Source organism: Saccopteryx bilineata, chromosome 1, assembly GCF_036850765.1.
Source record: "Saccopteryx bilineata isolate mSacBil1 chromosome 1, mSacBil1_pri_phased_curated, whole genome shotgun sequence".
Taxonomy (NCBI): domain Eukaryota; kingdom Metazoa; phylum Chordata; class Mammalia; order Chiroptera; family Emballonuridae; genus Saccopteryx; species Saccopteryx bilineata.
The window spans coordinates 123504530-123527128 of record NC_089490.1 but is presented as its reverse complement, the minus strand read 5'-3'; the positions used below and the strand labels follow the sequence as shown (position 1 = coordinate 123527128).

The 22599-nt window shown below is 35.5% G+C and overlaps 1 protein-coding gene across 13 annotated transcripts in view; it reads left to right on the top strand.

The window, feature by feature from the left end:
• The window catches only part of SOX5 (SRY-box transcription factor 5), a 1095444-nt gene that overhangs the window by 927404 nt on the left and 145441 nt on the right, over positions 1 to 22599 (top strand). For all 13 annotated transcript variants that reach the window (XM_066264766.1, XM_066264755.1, XM_066264754.1 and 10 more), the window contains one exon: positions 12511 to 12631. In XM_066264766.1, the coding sequence (XP_066120863.1) occupies positions 12511 to 12631 (121 nt within the window). The remainder of the gene's footprint in view (positions 1 to 12510; positions 12632 to 22599) is intronic.

Genomic DNA, 22599 nt, shown 5'->3' with positions numbered 1-22599 from the left:
ATTCCAGAACATTTTCATCATTTCTGAAATAAAGTACCATTAGCCGTCATTCCCATTTCAATCCTCCCCACAAAGTGATCATATTTTGAGGTGTAATATTTTAAATAACTTATGTTTAACTGAGATTTATAATGCATGAGAAAAAATAACTAATAATCTATTATAAGCCATTGATCAAAACATCATAAATCAGAAATCAATACATAGAAAATTTTGTTAAATTCCTAATCAGGGGCTTCTAAGAAATATAATTGAAATATACATTCTATTTCATGTTGACCATTATATTTTATTTTGCCTTTCATTTGCATATAAATGACAATTAACACAGTAATGCCTGATATGAGATAAAATTGTACTACTATTTACAAAGCCTGATTAGTGAGCACAGAATCGTGCATCGTCATCTGAACCAGGCTGTTTTGTTGTCAAGAACCATGATACGTTATACAAGTAGTCACACACTCACACACATTTGAGGAAGCAAATAGAGTTGCATTTACAAAGACTGTGGTGTTATCAAGTAACAACTGTCAAGCTAGGTAAAATATTGCCTTTAAAAAATAGATGGTAGCAATCCTAAATAATGCATTGAGATATTTTAATTATTGCATTTTAAAATTCTGTCATTTTACTCAAAATTGTCCCTGGACAATAAAATAGCTGTTTTTCTATATTGTTCCACAATTGCTTTCTAACTAAACACCGTATTTTTGCCACCCTTAAGTTAATGATTATCAATTTTTTAAAATAGAGAGTTTTCCCTTGAAGTCAGCTCATATACCTTAAGTTTGTTATCTTTATAATAAATGGTTCATTTTGGTTGACATGAATTTAATATGTTAAAATGGTTCTTTATAAGAATGTAATGCTTAAGTTATGAAAATAAAGGGTATTACTAGAAAAGAATCTTTAAGTCAAACAGTATTAAGAATGAAATTTTATTGCTTTCATGTTATAGAGCTCTTAATTCTACATTATTTGAAAGTGGTTGTATCCTAGTAACAATGCCAACAATAAACACATCATATAAAAGTAAAAATGCAATAGTGAAATGAGCCATTGAAAGGAAGAATCAGTGACCATATATTTCAGTTTCTATTATATCTAGTGGCAGTCTGGTTAAAAAGAAATGACAGTTGCCCTGAAGGAAATAAAGTGTAGGTATTATTGTAGTAGTAGTCTGGACAGAAAATTGCGATGTGTCTTGACTGGATTATTTCTCTATCCTTGCAAACTATCTCCACCTCTCTGTGGTGCTACTTCTCACCTTTGTTATACAAATTGTGTTTGTATCATCTCAACTCATAAGACCCAGGGGCCTTTTGGTGACAAAAAAGGAGGAGGAAAAGGGGAATTAGAAAAAAGAAAATGTGACAGGCAGTTTTGAAAAGAAAAGCAATTTTCCTTGTGGGTCTTTCCTAAATAGGAGTTCTTCAACGCAGTATTTTGTTTCCGCCGAGCAGTCAGTCAGAATCAAGTAAGTGCATGCTTGTGCTGTTTTGTGGGGCTTGGCACTGACAGGTTGTATTTAGGAGGGGTAGAAATGCAAGGGGATCGAATGTGGGGAAGCTAGCGCTTTGGCTGTATCAGCCCTGGAGGCAGAGTTAGCACTTGCAGTGGGACAAAAGTATTTGTAGTCATCAGATAACTTTGCAGTCAGCTTCAATAGCATCACTCTCTTTTCTTTTCTTTTCTTTTCTTTTTTTTTTTTTTTAAATTTTGGCAGCCAAGCTCTTAGTAGAACCATCTGTCTTTCTATTAGTATTTTTGAGGCCTGTTTTGAAGCCACTTTGCTTGGCAAAGTCACTTTCATCCTTGGAAATGATTTTTTAAAAAAGTTCTGTGGCTTTTTGCCGAAGAAGAGTACTATGTAAAAAATCCACATGGCTGTTCATTTTTGTTCGAAAAGAATATGGTTACTTCGTCTTTGTCTTGAATCTAATGAAGTTAGAGGTGATACAATTCCAATGTGACTGTTGGGAAGGGAGAGGCAGGGTTTGCAATTTTAGCAGAGTTTTTATGTCCCCATATCTCTCAGTGAGATTTTCTTTAGTCGTCCTCGTAGATTAATTGGAAGATAAATTGACTCTTTTATTTTTAATTTTAGTGTAGATTTTTTTTCCTCAGACCATTGCATTGAGTAGGATAAGCTGGAAAATTGACTTTCTGTTATATGAAATGAAAAACCACAGACTATTAGTGGTCATTGAAGTTCCCATGCCTCTTCTTGTGAATGGAGGAAAGTCAGCTTTGTTATCCTGGTGACTCCAGTTTGGGTAATTATATCCTCCCACCTAAACCCCTCTTGTAATCTCATTTGGATATTAGATTCTTTATTTTCTCAGAACTGCTGTGTAGTATCGCTGTGTGCTTCTAAACGGCTGCTGTGTTCCCTAGAAGGTGGCAGAGCTCCAGCTGTAGGTGAACTGATCCCTAAGGATGCTATATGCTCAAACACTTTAGTAGTCATCAGAATAAACACTTGAGGAACGTTTGAAAAGTTTTAGATTGTGCATTTTATTTGTAAAGGTGCCGACTCAAATCATATAGATGCCTTCACTTTGACATTTGTATATGGATTTTTAAAAAGTCTTCTACCATAACTTTCTGTTTGTACTGTCACGCAAACCTCTACTCGGTATCCTGGTAGTTTCTCTAGCTTTTAGATTGCTGTATTTTCCCCAGGGTAGTAATGTCTTTCTGGGGTAATGCCTCAGCCCACTGTTTGTTCAAAAGCTGCTTGGATTTCCTCATAACCTTTGCTTCCTGATGTCCCCCCAAACCCTGTCTCTTCCCCAACTTGAATGCTGGGATTCACCTTCTCCGATCCTCATCTACAGAGACCAGATATTCTGAGAAAAACATAAAAAAAGGGAAGACTAACAGAATTTATGTGGTCAAGTCAAAGGCCTTAGCATTTTTATCACTCTTTGTAATTGCCCAGAGTTGACTTTCTTTTGCACTTTTCACTGTGACCATCAAGTTACCTCTGCTGAACTCCATTCCTCAATCCCAGTCTCTCTCATTTTTAAGATAGGACCTTGTTTGTGTCCTTGAGAAAACTTCCATCAGAGCTGCTTTTCTTTGCCTTCTCATTCCTCTAGCAATGTATAAAACATATCTGCTTTTATCAGTCCTCAGGCTCAGAGGATGAGATGTCATTGCTATTCAAAACTAGCCTATATGCCCCAGACTTGACTTTCAGCCTCCTCTGAAATTTTGGTTCACCACTTAGTTTCTCTCTTTCCTATATTTAAAATTTTCCGTTTGTATTTGCTCTTTTTAGGCAATAAATATGCTCAAAACTTGACTACCTTAAATAATCCTATGCATCCCCTGAAGCTGCTAGCTAATGTCTCCTGACTTCTTCCTCAGCCTTCTCTGAAGAATACTATACCTTTTCCTTCCCTCTTTTCCTGCTTGTCATTCAGTCCTCACCATTTTGTAATTTGGTTTCTATCCTCTGTTCTAATGGAATTTATGTTGTTAGACTCATCACTGTCTTCTACTGAACAACTCCAAAGATATATTTTTTAAATCTAAAACACTCTTTATGCTTGATTTTTTACTATCAGTATCTCAATCTTGATATTCCATTGGTTTTGGTGGAACCATAATCATGATTTTCTTTGTTCTTATCCTACTTCCCTGCTCAGAGACTCTTCCTCTGTACTTCATTAAATTATAATTGTAACCAAGGTGATTTCTAGTGCTCTCTCTCTCTCTGTCTCTCTCTCTTTTTTAAGTGAATTGAGGATAAATAGTGATACAGACTCCCACATGCACCCCAGCCGGGATCCACCAGGCAACCCCTGTCTGGTGCCAATAGTTGTGAGAGGGAAAGAGAGAGAGAAGGGGGAGAGGGAGGGGAAAGAGAAACAGATGGTCACTTCTCATGTGTGGCCTGACCAGGAATAGAACCCAGGACATTCGTACGCTGGGCCTACGCTCTATTCACTGAACCAACTGTCCAGAACCACAGCTGTCTTTTTTCTTTATCATTCAGAATCTCTCTAGATTATCTAATTCACTCTCATCAATGAATGACTCCCTAAATAATAGCCTCTAAAGTTCTCTTCCCTAGCTTTAGACTGCAGTATCCATCTGATGGTAATATAAATCTGATGGACTATTATTTAAGTATCTCAAGCACATTATATCCAAAACCATATTCATTACCTTTCCATGAAAATTATCACTACCTTATGCTTTTTTCCTTCTATATTTGTCTAAATAGTTACACAAACTAGACACCTGAGAGTTATCTTTAAGTCTTTTTCTTTACCTGCACACACACACATACACACACACAGCAGTGGGCAACAGTAGGTTTATAGTTGTGAGTACTTGAAATAGAGCTTTTCTTGTATTATTGTTGGTTAATTATTGTATAATTTATTTGTACTATAACTGTATACTTACTTTTGCCTACCCCTGTATATATTTATATATATGTACAGAGATTTCTCAAATACCCTTATATATATAAGGTCTACCGGAAAGTTCTGTTCGTTTTTGGAATAAAACAAAATACAAATTTTTCTTACCATCAATAAACTTTATTAAATAATACAATTGTCATTATTATTAATGATTTCTTGCCAGCATGAGGACAATTTGTATATCCCATTTTTGAAAAATGTTTTATCTTTTGATGCGAAAAATTGAACCAGTGCTTGTTTGATATCTTCTTCGTTTTTGAATTTTTTGCCCTTCAAAAAGTTTTGTAAGGACAAAAACAAGTGATAGTCAGAGGGTGCTAAGTCCGGGGAATATGGTGAATGTGACAGACAATGCTTCTGTAGCATTTCTTCCTTGTTGAAATTCGTAAAAATTACAGTGACATAAATGAACTTTATCAGTAGCCATGGGTACACTATGGCTTCACACATAACACTAACATGAATCAACTTTGTTTTAGTTAATTTGCTACGTCAGTATGTATACATTAAGTGATAAAGATAGAGAGGCACACATGCGCCAAATAAACATGTACTTACGTGTCGAAACTTGAACTTGTTGTGATAGAAACGGACAGAACTTTCTGGTAGACTATATATATATATATATCCTCCCCCATTATCAGTGTTCCACATATTTTTCCTATAAGTTTTTTGGTTTTTTTCTTTTCATAACCTTTTAATTTTTGATCAGGCCCTCATAATCTATTGCTTAATTACCTATATAAACCTCCTACCTCGTTTCTGTGCTTGGCCTCTCAAATCTCTTCTTCATTCACTCATCAGAGTATTCTACCTAAGCTATTTCATCCCTCAGTGATTGTCCAGAGACTCTGGGGGAATCTCAAGTTTCTCATGCTGATACACTGATTCAGGCAGACTTTCTCATCACTGATTCCTTCCCACATTTTTTGCTGTGTGTGATGGTGTCCCCCTCTCATGATGGTTTTTCTTGTCCTTCTTTCTTTGCTCATGTCTCCCCTTGTTAGAATCCTTTTCTCACACTCCCATCTTTTTGCCTGGCTAACTCCTACTCATCTATCCATCCCTACACCTGCTGTCCGATCTCCATGAGGCCGGCCTTGACTCCTGGTTGTGTTGAGGGCCTCTTGTCTGTGCTTCCATAATGTGTTGTGCAAGTCTATTTTGTTGAATTAACAGCAGTGTGACTGCCCGTTTGCTCCACCAGACTCAGCTCCTAGAGAGCAGTCATTGTTTGTGAATTCATCTTTGTATCCCTAGTTACCAAAAAGTGCAAATTCTGTTTAGTAAAATGTTGATTGAATAAAATTAACAAACAGACCCATAAAATTGGAAGGTAAATTAATGATCTTAAATGTCCATTTGATATATTAGTTTTAGGGAGCCACTAAAGTTTTTTGAAATAGAATATTTACATAAAACAAAAATTTAACTATGAATAAGTGATACTTGTTCTTTTGCAAATTTGATAATTTGTTTGGTTTGTGTTGATTTCTTAAGATTTTAGAAGCAAGTCTACATGCCATATCTTTGGTAGAATTATGAAAGTGTTAAAACATAATATTTCATCTTAAGGTTAAAAATATATAGGAGACAGCCTCTTAAATTTTAATATCCTCACTTGTGAATACCATGCCCCCTAATAAAAAGACTAAAATTTTGTGAAAACAGTATTTTACTGAAACTTAATTATAAACGTCACACATTTTAAAACTTAATTAGGATTTTAAAGAGAATTTTATTCATTAAGTGAAAAGAAATAAATGAAGTTAATACTGAGTAGGACTTGGAAATATTCAAAACTGGCAAATATGTAAGAATAAATAACTAGCTCTATAGCTAAATTAGTGTTTGAGGCACTGGCTGGGTAGTTCAGTTAGTTAGAGCGTTGTCTTAACATGACAAGGTCACAGGTTCAATCCCTGGTCAGGGCACATACAAGAAACAACCAATGACGGCATGGATAAGTGAAACCACAAGTCCAAGTTGATGTTTCTCTTCTTTCCTCTGTCTCACTCTCTTCCTTCCTCTCTCTCTAAAATTCAATAAATAAAAGATCATACTCTCTTTTAAAATAAATAGAGGAGTTTTAGAATTTATACAGAAATCATTATACTGTTCTGATATAATGTGTGTTTTTTCTTCTAAAGAGTGGCTATATATCACCAGCAGTGACCCAAACATTAAGATGTAGTAATAATACAGTTGGTGTTCATTATTTGCACTATATATTCTATAAAGTTGCTGTGAACTCCAAGTTCTTGAATACTGAACAATTACCCCTGGGGGGAATATTACAGAGTTCAGTTCCTGAGAGCCTTTGGTCACACCATTTTCATCAAGTGATTAACACATAACCTTATTTTATATGTGTTTCTGTTTATTATGTGTTTCTGATTTTTTATTATTGATTCTAAATGTATTTTAAACAGAGAAACTGCCAAGATTTCCTGCTAGTTTGTGCAAGTATGTGAGTGACAGCAAAAGCACTGGTACGAGTAAATGTCATGGCGGTACAGGTCAATTTTAACAAGAAGGCAAATTTGCAAATACAAAATCTGAAGGGAGTGAGAATCACCTGTATTTTGAAATGCATTTTCAGTTGCATATGTGGATTAACCACACATTTTGGATTATATTTATTTCACATTTTACTTTATTCACAATATAACTACAATGCTTTATAAACTGTTCCATGATATTCTAAAACAAAATCCATCACTGTGACTATGAAATTAGGCTTATTTTCTGGTTTTATTTTTTTCTGTCCCTTCTAGGTCCCTCCACCCGACATGCCCCTGCATTTTCCATTGCATGAGAAAGCACTAGACTAGGAGTTAGAAAATCCAGTCTCAGTGTTAACTTTGCTCTCACCTAAATACAGAGTTTTTTGGTTTTTTTTAAAAGTATTTTATTTTTAACTTTATTCAGTTTTTTTAGAGAGAAAGAGAGAGAGAGAGAGAGAGAGAGAAGGGAGAGGAGCAGAAAGCATCAACTCTCACATGTGCCTTGGCCAGGCAAGCCCAGGGTTTTGAACCAGTGACCTCAGCATTCCCAGTTCGACACTCCATCCACTGCGCCACCATATAAGTCAGGCCTAAATACAGAGTTTTAAACAATTTCCTGAGTAGCGTGATGATGGTGTTGTGCTAGCTAATCTCTAAGATCTTTCTCAGCTTTAAAGCTCGATTACTCTATATATGTAGGTCCTCAAAACTTGGTACATTAAAACAAATTATAATACTAAAGAAAAACCCATTTCAATAATTACAATAAAATGAAAGTTAAAAATACACACATTTTTTAAAGCCCTGGAATTCATTGCAACTTATTCTTTAAAGTACTAAAAGTTTTAGCTGAAAAAAATATAAATTATTTGACAATTAATTACCTGATAAATACTGTCATATACAAGTAGATAGGTTTATGTACACACAACAACCAGTTAAACAATATAACAAGAAACCATTTCTTTTATAATAGCAATAAAAACATTTTTTAATTAATTTTACTAGGGTGACATCAATAAATCAGGGTACATATGTTCAAAGAAAACATATCCAGGTTATCTTGTCAATCAATTATGTTGCTTACCCATCACCCAAAGTCAGATTGTCCTCTGACACCTTCTATCTAGTTTTTTTGTGCCCCTCCTCCTCCCCCTTTTCCTCTCCCTTTCCCCCCACCCCCCGTAACCACCACACTCTTATCAATGTCTCTTAGTCTCGCTTTTATATCCCACCTATGTATGGAATAATGCAGTTCCTGGTTTTTTCTGATTTACTTATTTCACTTCATATAATGTTATCAAGATCCCACCATTTTGCTGTAAATGATCTGATGTCATCATTTCTTATGGCTAAGTAGTATTCCATAGTGTATATGTGCCACATCTTCTTTATCCAGTCATCTATTGGCGGGCTTTTTGGTTGTTTCCATGTCCTGGCCACTGTGAACAATGCTGCAATGAACATGGGGCTACATGTATCTTTATGTATCAATGAATAAAAACATTTTTTAAAAAAAATCTTAAAAATAAAATTACCTGAGAAACTATAAGAATTATATGAAAAAAGGATATTTAAATAACTTAAAAGATATAACCTGCTATTAACCATCAAGCCATCAGGTTAATGTATCTAAATAAAGATTTCACATCCTAGAATTTATGTGAAAAAATAAATGTCAAAAAACTCCAAGATATATTTGAAAAAGAAAAGAGTAATGATAGAGTAATTTTTATTAAAACATACTGCAAAGCTATAATAATTAAAATATCCCATTACCAGGACATAATAGGGATATCTGTTCAATACAGAAGTAATGTAATACATTTCTGATATTTCTAGATTAATTTTTTTATTTCTTCACATATGCATAATTCTAAGAGTCACGGACATTTCATAATGTATACAACCATTTTGCTCTAGATTAAGAATAGGAACACAAAGCCTTTGCTACTTTATTCTTCTTGGTGACATAAAATTCCTTTGTGCTCATTAAATAACTATTTTGTCCACATTTCTTTTTTGGACATTTGGAGTTGGTACACAAGGATATAATTAGAAAGACAGGGCTACATGATTCATTCTTCTTATTTATGAATTATCAATACATGTAATAGTTTCACCTAGTTTTCTAGCTCTAAAGGTACAATAATAAATAAGTTATAACTTCTTTTTTAGCTCTTGGTTCATAAGGAAAACTCATGTTATACAAGTAATTATTGTCCAATACAGTAAGTATTACATTAGCTTTATGAAGTTAAAAGAAGTAACAGTTCTTTCTGCTTGAAAATTGGCACCATAATAAAGAAGTGCTTTACAGGCAAAGACATTATGTGGATCTCAAAAGCCTTTGAAAAATAAGTAAAATTTTGCCAAGAAAAAAAAAAAGAGGAAAAGAGAAATCACTCAAAACGTAGGAGAAAATACTTTGAATGCATTCAAGCATAAAAAAACACCAAGTATGCAGGGAACTCTTCACGATTCATGGAGGTGAGAGGTTAGGATGTCTGGAGGAGGACAGTAGAAATGTCTGGAAAGAGAGACTGAGAAAAATTGTGTAGAAACCATCAAAAGTTTCTTTTTGTTGGTTTTGGTTTCTTTTTTTTTTTTCCAAGAAGGGCATGTAAAATACAGAAGGAGTTCTATGAAGAATATAGCTTCAAATCTGATTATCTCCTGTGAGCAACAGAGCCTGTGAAAGTCAGGCGGAGTCTCCCTTTCAACTACTTATATACATCTGTGAAGGTGCTTTGTGACTTTAGGCAAAAATGAAGAAGACGGAAAAGATGTGTTGACAGTGACTGAAAGCATTCTTTAAGACAGTACTTCTCAGCCTGGGTGCACACTGGAATCCTCAGGGGAACTTTATAAATTGCTGATGTCTGGGTCTCACCCCAATTCAGGTTTAATTGGTCTAGGAAGCAGTGTGAGCATCGAGAGTTTTTCAAAGCTTGCCCAGTAATTCTAATACATTCAAGTTTGAGAATGATTGGGCTAAAACAAAAACTTATTGTTTTTGCAATTCTAGTAGTTGTTTTTCTCAAATTTTATGGTATCTGAAATTTGAATGGCTTTCATCATCCTTGAATGTTTCATTTTAAGTTCCCCCCAAAATGCCTATTATTAAATTTATAATATATCTTATGACAACTATTGTTTAACAAAGGAGGAGAAGTGCAATATAACTTACTTACAAGCAATGAAATATAAGGGATATACTGGTAATATAGCTGGTGATAACCCTTAAACAATGTGGCTGGTTTTTTGTTTGTCTCCTTACATGTTATTCTGGTCAGCGTCCTCTTGCTTACACTGAACTGGTCCCCATACTGTTTTGCCTTCAAATGTCCACCTCTTGTTTTAGGCCACTTATTCCTACATACACGCTCAATAAACAGTCTCTGATACTTTGTCTTTAATCAGTTGTTTTTCATTGGTTTCTTTATAAGGTTTATCATTTCTCCAGAATATTAAAAAATGCTGGCTGTAGTGGTATAACTTTCACCTCTAACCTTAAGATACTTTTTGTTTTCCTGGTTGTTGTCATTCCCTTTTGTTTCTACTATAAAATTATGACAGTGGTAGGTGTAAAATTCTACTGGATAAAGGAAATGCTTTGGAGTCATTCTTGAAACAATTTTCTCATTTTTCCAGTGCTCCTTGTTCTCTCTTTCTCCCTCCCTCTCTCTCACTCTCCCCTACTACCTTCCTCCTTTCCTCCCTGTCTTTCTCTCTCTCTCTCTCTCATGTCCCACCTGCTAAAGGATATTTGCCAACCAAAATCTCAGAAACAGCTCAGAGGTTTACAGTGAAAGATGAAAGAGAATCTGAAGGTGAATTTTTCAAGTGAGAAATAATGAGAACTATAAGACCTATAAGTGCCCTAAGAATGAGCTTGTGCCATGGGAGGAAGGAAAACAAGCCTGAGAGAGATCTCAGACTTGCTGTTAGGATTAGCGGATAAATGAATTTGTCATTCTTGTGTGTGTGAATTTGTTTTACCTTTTATAATTCTTTTCTCTGTAATGTAAGCTTCATGGGCATAGGATCTTGGTTTTCTTGTTTGCTATTATATCCCTACTGCCTAATTTATTCTCTTGTACATAGTAGGTGTTTATCAGATATTTTCCAATTAACTGAATTAATGTATGGAGGGAGCAGTAAGTGAAAATAAAGTGTCAGATATGTGATTTACATCATGATTCTAAATCCTCATTCACATTTTCAGTGACAAACACACACCAATACTCATGCTCGCCAGGGAGATCTTGTTTAAATTTTTGGAAAAATTATCTTAGGTATTTTAGTTAACACAACCTCTGCATTAGTCACTGATGTGACAAAGCAGCAGACATGACAGCATTAGGTTATACTTCTGGAAATTCTTGTTCAGTTCAAAGAAGATAGTTTATTTCATGGGCTGTCTTATTCATTTACTAATGTAAGCTCCGTATTCTGAGAGTTACATCACCTAATTAAGGCGAAGTCCAAAGATGGCAGCCGAGCCTGACCAGGTGGTGGAGCAATGGATAGAACATCGGACTGGGATGCAGAGACACAGGTTCAAGACCCTGAGGTCACCAGCTTGAGCGTGGGCTCATCTGGTTTGAGCCAAGCTCACCAGCCTGGACCCAAGGTTGCTGGCTTGAGCAAGGGGTCACTCGGTCTGCTGTAGTCCCCTGGTCAAGGCACATATGAGAAAGCAATCAGTGAACAACTAAGGTGTTGCAACGAAAAACTGATTATTGATGCTTCTCATCTTTCTCCATTCCTGTCTGTCTGTCCCTATCTATCCCTCTTTCTGACTCTCTCTCTCTGTCTCTGTAAAAAGAAAAACAAAAAACAAACCAACAAACAAAGATGGCAGCCAAAACAGAGGCTATGTCATTTGAGGAGTGGTTTAAAGCTTGAACAATGATAGACGAAGACCAAAGCACCAAGCAGGATTCAAGAAATTGGACTCTAGACCTAGTTTTGACTATCACATTCATGGGCCTTGGCCAAGTAAGTTGTCTTTTGGCCCCAGATACCTCTTCTATAAATAAAGGGGAAAGACTTACTTGCTAAGCTTTCTCCCAGCTACTTTACTCAAGAATTATAAAATTTCAATATTATGTGTTGACATGAGAATTTTTCTCAAATAACAAAGTGCTGTTCACATATAAAATGATACTGGTTTAGTTGGTTTTTTTTTTTTTAGAAATTTAGAATTGTTCTCAGCAGGTGGGATTTATATAAATGAAGAGGAGAAGGCTCATTGTGTGAAGTAGTGATGCTTCATTTCTCTCCAGGGTATCATGTAGGGAAATTATTCCTCAGGTTCAGAAGTGAGCATACAAACACCTTTCAAATATAGTGTTTTCTGATTCTCCTAAGGTTGTCCCAAACTTTTGATTCTCCAAAGGTTGTCTCTTAAGGTTAGGCCAGTGTTCTAACAATCTTGTATGCCCATATATTAAATTAAATAAGTCATTTCCTTTTATTATAAAGTAAGGGGGGCAGTTGGGAAGCATGGAGCACCAGAACTTCTCTTTGATTCACTTTATCATGTTCAACAGGTTCAAGGACAACTGCCACCATTAATGATTCCTGTATTCCCTCCTGATCAACGGACACTGGCAGCAGCTGCCCAGCAAGGATTCCTCCTTCCTCCAGGCTTCAGCTATAAGGCTGGATGCAGTGAGTACTACTGATTTTTCATCTGGAGTGTGGAGGTTATGGCTTTAAATTAGTCAGTTTAACATTTCTGCCAAACCAAGATGAGATCACCCTTAAGCATTTTTATTTTAAAGAGGAAAAAACGCAGTAGGTATTGAAAAGGCTTCAGGTCGGTATTTAAAAGAGCTTAGATTATGTTTGTGCTTCTGAAGCCAATGTTTATTTACTCTTTGGAATTTAGTTTCATAACTTCTCTTTCCAATATATTCTTAAAATATGAATATAATTTTAAGATTCATTTTATTTCTGCATAGATCAATTAGAACTATGCTTTTCAACAACTATCCATTGTCCTTTAAGATATACCCAAGTTTCCTAATGTGAATTACTCGGCCTTCCATTGTCTGTCTCCACCCTATGTTTACGGTCTAAGTTCTCCCTAGTCGTCTTTTAGTTCTTAGACCAAACCACGTCTTAGCTCTGGACAGGCATTGCCAGGGTTCCTTCTCCTTGGTGTTGTGCATCTCTTTCAACTCAGACCAGGGAAAGCTTGTCTGACCCAGTTAGATCTCTTTCTCTTCGTTCCCTTGGATCCTGTACACACAGGTGAGAAAAAGTAGGTTTACCATTGTTTTGTATTAATAATATAATAATTAATAAATAAATAACAATACAAGAATAAACTCTATTTCACATACTCACAACTGTAGACCTATTCTTGCCCACCCCTGTATTTTCTCTCCCACTTTAATTGAAAGTTCTATGAGGTGGATGCTGATTTTGTCTTATTTATTGTTATATCAAACTTTAAATACAACATTTAACTACTGGTAAATGTATGAATAATAAATGAAATTTCATTATGAACAATGCAAGGGCATTTTTGCACTAAGTGATAAGCTAACAAGGTAAGTAGTTATATTGCTTATTAACTTTAGATGCCTGTCATTTTATGACTTTTTTCCTTTTTTTTTTTTTAACCAAACTCAAAAATATAAATTATTACTTTTGGAAGAACCTAATATTTTATTTTCTAAAATTTACATAGCCAAAATGGCAACTATAATGTGTTAGATAAAGATAGTAACAAATTCCAAAAAGGAGCTAAACTGATAAGCTAAAATCTTCTTTTTAAAAAAATTTTAACAAATTAATTAATTTATTTTGTTCTTTTCCAAGTGAGAGGAAGGGAGATAGAGAAACAGACTCCCACATGTGCCCTGACTTGGTCCACCCAGCAACCTCTGTCTGGGTCTGATGCTCTGCCCTCCTGGGTTCATGCTCATAAGCGAGCTACTTTTAGTGCCTGAAGCAGACTCTCCAGGGAGCCATCCTCAGTGCCCAAGACCAATGCATTTGAGCCAGTTGAGTAATGGCTACAGGAAGGGATGCAAAAGAGAGCAGAGAGCAAGAAGGGAAAGGGAGCAGGTGTAGAAGCAGATGGTCTCTTATGTGTGCCTTGACCGGGAATCAAACCTGGCACATTCACAAACCCATCTGATACTCTACCACTGAGCCAGCCAGCCAAAGCCAGCTAAATATCTTCTAAAACATCATTACCATGACTAAAAAGAGTATAAGGAAAGCAAATTTATTGAAATATTTTCACTGATAAAAGTTGAACACCATTGAAAACAATTAGTGAAATAATATCATTTTATTAGATATTTATGTAGAAATCATTGTGTAAATAACAGTAGATTTTTGGTTCATTTATATGTTAATAAATTGTCCCATTAGCATTTTGCTATGCTTCAGTATTTTTTTTATATTTGCAAAATTCTATCCAGCATTAAAAGAAATCAGATCTAAGATTCCTATTAAATGATGTTTTGAATATTTATATTTGCCATTTATTTCTAGTCTTTAAACCTTTCTCTATATAATATTAAAGAAATGAGATATAATTTTTCAAATATACAAGGTCATTTGAGATGTGCAATTGCAACTATGAAGTCGAGATAAAAAGTGAACTGATCTCAGGACTATAGAAATTCACACTTTCACAGTACCTTTGTGGGTTGGCTTTGGGGCTGGGTATAGAGAGGATGGCGTTAAGGATGAGGTTTGGGTTGGCCTGAAGTAGGTGGGAATGAGGATGAAGCAGCTAGTAATGAGGAGGGTTTGGGTGAGGATGGGGGACAGAGACAGGAATGAATGGGATTGAGAAGATGATACTGAGAGTGGGTGTGGAATGGGGTTGCAGAGGCTAGTGATTGGCTCTGGGGTTAAGAATGGTATCAGGATGGGGTTGAAGGAGCTCTTGGGTTGAGAATGAGCTAAGGGTTTTTGCTATAGTTAGGGATGGTGTCAGGATAGGGAGCCCTTTGTGGGTTCCACACCACATTTGCACAACTTTCTCTTGACTTTGTCCCCTAGGTTTTAAGACAGTTTTCTCACTCTGGATCCTGAATTTATTTATTTAATATTATCTGCAACATCATTCTATCATTGCAAATCAATTCATCCAGAAACACCAACATTTTTTATATAATTATGGGCTATATTTATATTTTAAATATTTAAATTCTAAGAATAATATAAATTCTAAAAATAGAATTTTAAATTCTATTGCTACACTAAATTCTGAGATCTTAACCATAAAAGATTTTGTCCTTTGCTGTGTTTGCATTTTCCTAAGAAATTACTATCACATTAAACATATGTAGCCAATGTGATTTTGGTAACCTTGGTTACTAAAATGAAAAAGAGACACTTTTAAAAATCATCAGTTGCCTCAGACGACACCTGTAATATAGACTAGTTCTGTTTTTCAAATAGAAAAAAATTTAAGCAACTATAAAATTAGTCCCATTAGCAAATATTGTGCTGAAGAGAAAAGCACAATGAGTACGAACAATAGCACAACTGTAGCTTGGAAAAGGTCAAGCACATCTCAGCCTCACACCCATGTGACAGAGTTAGCATACTAAATTTGTTCAGAGAAAATGTAATGTGGCATACAGAAATTTTCCCTTTTCTAAAATAGTTAGAGTAGTAACCATTTGATACGCATAACTACAGTGCTTAAAGTTACGAAATGATACCACTTCTTTTGTAACCTTGGAAATAAAATAAAGTCTCTACAGTTGCTGGCAGGCTTGAAACTTGCGTCATGCCAAACTGTAAAACTAAGAAGCCAGTAGCAAAAGAAAGTGCCACCCTTATTAACGCCTGGCATTTTGAGTCAATTTGATTGAGGAGCTAAGTGGAAAGGATAAACACTCTAAACTACTTCTTACCTAATTGCATTGTGGGGAGGAACGGAAGTAGGGAGAGAAGTGAACTCTGACATTTCCTCTTCAGTGGCCCTAATTTCTGTTCCTTTCATAACTGTCAACCAAATGTGACTTTTCTGGTTGTCAGTTGTTTTGAGTAATATTAATTGTCAATGAAACAGACTGACTAATCCATCTTGATTGACTGAGTTTTAAGTAAATAAGAAAGATATACCATTTGTTGGTATCAAAAACTCAAGTGTTTTTCATCAATTCATTGATAGAAAGGACTAATAATGAATTTTTCTGTTTAGACTATGTGTCCTGATAAAATTAAATGAAATGAATATCTCTGGAAATGCACAAAAAAGCTAAAATGTTCTCAACAGGGAAAAGATAGAATAAAAATACAAGTTGGGGGACCTAAACATCATTTAACTAACACATTTCCCCCCCAAAAGAAGCTTTTTGTTGGACATAAAGTATTTTTTCTTTAAGAAATATAATTGTAGAATTAAAAATATGGTATGAAATGGAGACCTGCAGAATATAGCTGCACATCATTAAACAATATAAGGATAAAAATCCCTGTTTTAAATTATATTTATAGGTATTAGCTCATTCTAATCATAAAATAATCATTAGAGTCCTGAAATAAATTTGAAAAACTAAGAAGGTTCTATTTATGAAGTATGGATACATGTGTGTTCAAATGAATTGAATCCAGTACTCTTTGGTTGATGAGAGAGCCTATGGCCACAGTCCCTTTGGCCCTGCTGGAAAATCTGAGTGGAATCCTAACCCTTTAACCAAAGACTTCATTCAGCCTGTGTACTGCAAAACTTGTATTGGGTAGATATTTTTGAAATAAATTATACATAACTTTGACCCCTACAGAACAATTTTTTTCATTGTTAGGAAGACTTATCTTTTATATTTGCTAATCACAGGAAAAAATGTACCAAAATTTTTTCCTGTGAAAAAATTAAATATTTCTGAATGTTGGTTTTAACCAAACATTTTAGACTTGAGAGACTTTTAAGATAAGGTGGTTGAAAGTTAAGTTTAGGCCCTGGCCAGTTGACTCAGCAGTATAACATCAGCTAGCATGTGGAAGTCTTGGGTTCAATTGCTGGTCAGGGCACACAGGAGAAGTGCCCATCTGCTTCTCCACTCTTCCCCCCCCCCCTCTTTCTCTCTCTCTCTCTTCCCTTCCTGCAGCCATGGCTTGAATGGTTGAAGCATAGTTGTCCCTGGGTGCTGAGATGGCTCTATGGCCTCACCTCAGGCACTAAAATACCTCAGTTGCTGAGCAATGGAGCACTGGCCCAGACGGGCAGAGCATTGCCTGGTAGGTGGCTTGCCAGTTGGATCCTGGTCTGGGCACATGTGGGAGATTATCTCTACCTCCGGCCTCTCAACTAATTAAATAAAAAAGAAAGTTGTTAAGTTTGGTCGATTCCACTTTCTCTAATACCCACTGCCAATTCTCTTTCTCCAACACATAGCTTCCTCCATCCTACTCTTAGGTTAAGTGCTATTACTGCTGAGCACATATTTTACAGGCAGAAGTGAGAGGACTAGGCACTTCTCTTTTTACTGATGACTATAGTCCTCTGCTCTTCTCCTTGCTGTTTGGGTGTATACTTTCTAGTCATAGAATTCTAATAGTTACTTTTGAGATTGTTGACATGACATTTTATATGGAAATAAAATCTACAGAAAGGCTAAATCTAAACAAAACAAAACAAAACAAAACAAAAACACACTTATTTTCTATATACAGTATAAAACAAATAGCTGTAAAAGAGTTGGCTGATAGCCCAAACTGTCGAACTGAATGTGTTATGTAGCTTCATATATATGGAGAGAGAGGGAGAGAGAGCCTTTGCCCATAGACAGGCATGTGCCTGGTGCTATAGTTTTTCATGCTGTGTGCTAAGGTCCCAGGGTGCTATAGCTAATTCACAGGGACACGCAGCGTATTTTACAACTTCAAGGAAAATACAGAGACACTACATAAACTTCCGAGTTGTTTGGACTTTCCTACTTAATAAAATGAAACAGTTGAATATTTCTTTTGTGCTGGAAGTGTCATGAAAAATTATTGAGCTGCTGGTGCTGCCTGAATCTACAAAAGTTTAGGAACTTTTGGCCTAGTCTAATATATATTCATTTTAAAAATTAGTATGACCTTTTTTACTGGGAAGTTTTTCACCTATTGTATTTCAACTACACAGAACAAAATATGCATTATAACAGGTTGTACCTTGCATTTACAGGGCTATGTATAGTATTATATAGATGAGGAATTAATTCATTTGTCTATACCAATTGATTCTTCTGTCTGTATGATTTTATACATTCAAATGGTTTGTTTGATTTAATTAGCCCAATCTCAAATAGGCAACTGCAAATTGAGAGGCAGTAGGAATAAGAGAGCATGGACTTGGCATCAGGTTTGCCGCCTCCTGCTACTTTGATTGTCCTTATACCAGTTACTGAGCCTCAGCTCCCTCATCTGAAAAATGGATTAATAGCATGCATTCTACTGAATTGTTAGAGGTTAAATAAGATTACATATGAAACAGTGCCTACCATTTTGTCTCTTATTAAATTATTTATAAATATAAATTATAAATACTGATCCCAACTAGGCAGTGGCACAGTGGATAGTGGATAGAGCATTGGACTGGGACCCAGAGGACCCAGATTCGAAACCCCAGTGTCACCAGCTTGAGCATAGGCTCATCTGGCTTGAGTGTGGGCTCACCAGCTTGAGCACTGAGTCACTGGCCTGAGTGTGGGATCATAGACATGAACCCATAGTCACTGGCTTGAGTCTAAAGGTCACTGGCTTGAAGCCCAAGGTCGCTGGCTTGAGCCTAAGGTTGCTGGCTTGAGCAAGGGGTCACTTGCTCTTCTGTAGCCCTCACCCCCCCAACCCACCAGTCAAGGCACATATGAGAAAGCAATCAATGAACAACTGAGGTGCTGCAACAAAGAATTGATGCTTCTCATGTCTTCCCCTTCCTGCCTTTCTGTCTTTATCTGTTCCTCCCTCTGTCACACACACAAAAAAGATAAATATTGAGTATAATGCCAGAAAAACACAGATCCTGTTTTGTTTTGAAAGAAATAAAAAGGAGGAAGATTCTATTTTAAAACCCTACCCAGCGATTAATTGCGTTTCATATTCTATCAAGGTTTAAATGCATTCTTCCACACCTGAATGAAGCTTTCTCTCACTAGGATAACATAATTGTTTAGAGGGAAAAGTGCTATAGTGCTGCTGGAAACATTTTATCTTGTATATAAAACCTTAACCTTAACTATTTTAAATATAATCACTAAGGTTTAAACTTTTTCTGTTGTAGTTTTCCACTTGTCTATCAGAGTTCAAGTTGGAAAGGATCATGTGATTTTTAAAAAAAATTATTTAATCATTGTTTTGGCTGTATGAATAACTAGAAATGTATTCACATACTCATTTTTTTGTCTTAACACATTAATTAATTTTTCAGAAATGTGCTAAATTAAATAGCCATAAAAAGTTACTGACTGAAATATTTAATTGCCTTATGAGATTAGCTTAAATAAATAGAAGTCAATGAGTCAAGCTTACTAAACTTAAAATATGTTGTATTTACTCTTCATCAGTTTTCGGAACAGTATTTCCGCTTCCAATAAAAAAGGAAACCCTCAGTTAATGAGTTCCTCATACACCGTAATAAAATTAATGTTTAGGAGTTAAATACCATAAACTTCCTCAGGCATATTTGCTGATGGGTTTCTGTTTTTAGTTAATGTCACATGTTTTACTGTTTAATGGGGGTATCATGTGGCTTCTATTATACCGCTCTTCTGCAAAGGGTCTATGTGTCATGCCGTTTAGGAGACTGCATATGCTACTTTCTGATTTAAAAAAATCAGTTGACTGACAAGGTGATTGACCGTCAGTGTTAAAACAGTCACCAAATCACAAGCTAAAAGCCACTGACATGGTACGCCTCTATCAAACAGACAAAATAGGAAATGTGTCATTAGTATCATATACTGGGAAAACAGAGAGAAGAGGCTGTGATCATAGCTCATAGCTATGCATGTGTGTGTGAGAATTACTGTGATGACCAGCTCTTCCCTTTATCCCCTCCCCACAAACATCTTATAAACCAAAGACTTTGGACAAATTTTAGTGGTAAATATTTATTATTTTTCCTTTTTAAGTTGTTTAAGCATTTTCAATTACAGTTTACATTTAATATTATTTTGAATTAGTTTCAGGTGTACAGAATAGTGGTTAGACAATCATGTACTTTACAAAGTGTCCCCCCCCCCCGATATTTCCAGTGCTCACCTGGTATCACACGTGGTTATTACAGTATAATTGGCTGTGTTTCCTATGCTGCACCTACACCCCATGACTGTTCTGTAACCACCAATCTGTACGGCTTCATTGCTTCACCTTTTTCACTCAGTCCCTAACCGCCCTCCTCTTTAGTAACCATCAGTCTGTTCTCTGTAAAAATATTTATATTTTTAAAGAATCACCTTGATGCCTGAACAGCCAATCATTTAAATTCCCATCTGAAAAAAGTTAGATTAATGGCTTAAGAATATGAAAAAATTAATAAGTAAAAAGAACCAAGTGCAAAAGTGTATGTAACAGTCAAGAATTATATAGTGACAACAACTTTCTAGTTCTCATAGGAGAAAGTTTCTAGGTCAACAAAATATGCTTTTTGCTAAAGTAGTCTTTATAATAATTTTACAGGTTTCATTACTGAGAAAAGGAGATAAATGTGTATGTCTTCATTTTGACATAGTATCATAATATGGCATAAAAAAGTGGTTTGTATTGTTCCTTATTGTTTCTAACACATAGACATGTAGTTAATTTTAAGCAAATAAGTCTGTGCGGTGATAACTAAGTTATGTTAGTAACCACTGTCTAACTTAGTCCTTCCCCAAATCCTCCACACACACTGCCACCAAAAACACACGAACACACAAGCAAACAAAAAGGAAAACCCTTTCTTTGATAGATTCCTCAAATTTTTTTAGACATTTTATCCACATCATTTAATATTTAACAGATAAGAACATAAGAGTACAATTCAATTTCTTTTATTTTCCTTTTTATTGAATTTATTGGGGTGAGAGTGGCTAACCCAATTATACAGGTTTCAAGTGCACAGTTCTATAGCACATATGTACCTGTACTGTGTGTCCACCACCCCAAGTCAGTCTCCTTCCATCACCATTATCCCACCTGTATCCTCTTCCACCGCCCCCCTCCACCTCCCTTCAGAAATCACTACACTGTTGTCTGTGTTCATGATTTTCTCGCCTTTTTTTTTATTGCTCAATTCCTCCACCTTCCACACCCAGACAGACAACCCCAACCCCTGACAGATGTCAGCCTACTCTCTATCTATGAGTCTCTCTCTGTTTTGCTTGTTGGTTCCTTTTGTTCATTAGCTGCCACATATGAGTGAAATCATATGGTAGTTGTCTTTCTTGGAGTATTTCACATAGAATAATGCTCTTCAGGTCCACCTATGCTGTCGCAAAAGGTAAGATTTTCTTCTTTTTCTTTTCTTTTTTTTACAGTTGAGTAGCATCCCATTGTGTAAATATACGACACATTTTTTATCAACTCATCTACTGATTCAATTTGAATTTAAACGCATTTATCTCAGTATTTTTTTTTTGGCATGATTCTCATTTTTGATAATGTAAATGTGTCAAATGAAAAGTGTGTTTAGCTAAAGTTCTCAGTCAAGAGACTTCAAGTGGTGGTATTGCCATATGAATTTACCCTTGTCTAGCCTAACCTTCAGAATTCTAAGTTTACATTTTTCTTGCCTTAGTAAACATGAATTCTCATATCAGTAGCAGACTCACAGTAACTACGGTCATCAAACTGAAGTGTGAGCCCAGAAGAACAATATATATGATGTTTTGAATAAATGTAACTATTAATGATAACTGGACAACTTTATTCTCCATAAATGTGCCCTTTCAGTGTCATTAATTCCATTAGAAGGCAAACTAGACTTTAAGGTTTACAGGAAAAGCAGGGAAGTGGAATAAATATTTAATAAAACAGGCGAAGACAGCATTTTGCTTCTAACTGTACAGTAGAAACATGTTGTCCATGAGGACTGAACAAGTCATGCTCTTGTAATATCATATGGAATCAGATACTGTACAAAGTTGACTTACTGTGAAAGGTCAAAGTAATACTGGGCTGAGCATGGGAAAATAATATTTTTCACTCACATGATAGTTCAATCATTCATTGCTCATATGGTAGCTCTGCGATATCAGTTCTCATTTTATTAGACCACCTTCCACAAAGTGTGGCTTCCAGCTCATTGTATCAGGTAGCTTCTCCAGCTACCATATTCACAGCCCAGTCAGTGGAAAGGACAGAAGTAGGGAGAAATTAAACTACTCATTAAACAGTACTATTTTTCTAATAATTTATTTTGACTCTGTTTACAAAGAATATATTTACACTTTTTTAAACCTACTTATCATATATAATTAGCTTATAGTGACCTTTTACACTTTTTCAAATACTTTAAAGGTAGCATTTTCTGACTGAACAAACTTCAAATAATACAGAAGTATAGAAAAGAAAAACTAAAGTATCTGCTTATATTCATATACTCCTATAATGCCACTCCCAAAGTAGTACATATTTTCCCCATCACCAGATACAGATGTAAATATGTATATGCATCTCTTTATGATTAGATACAG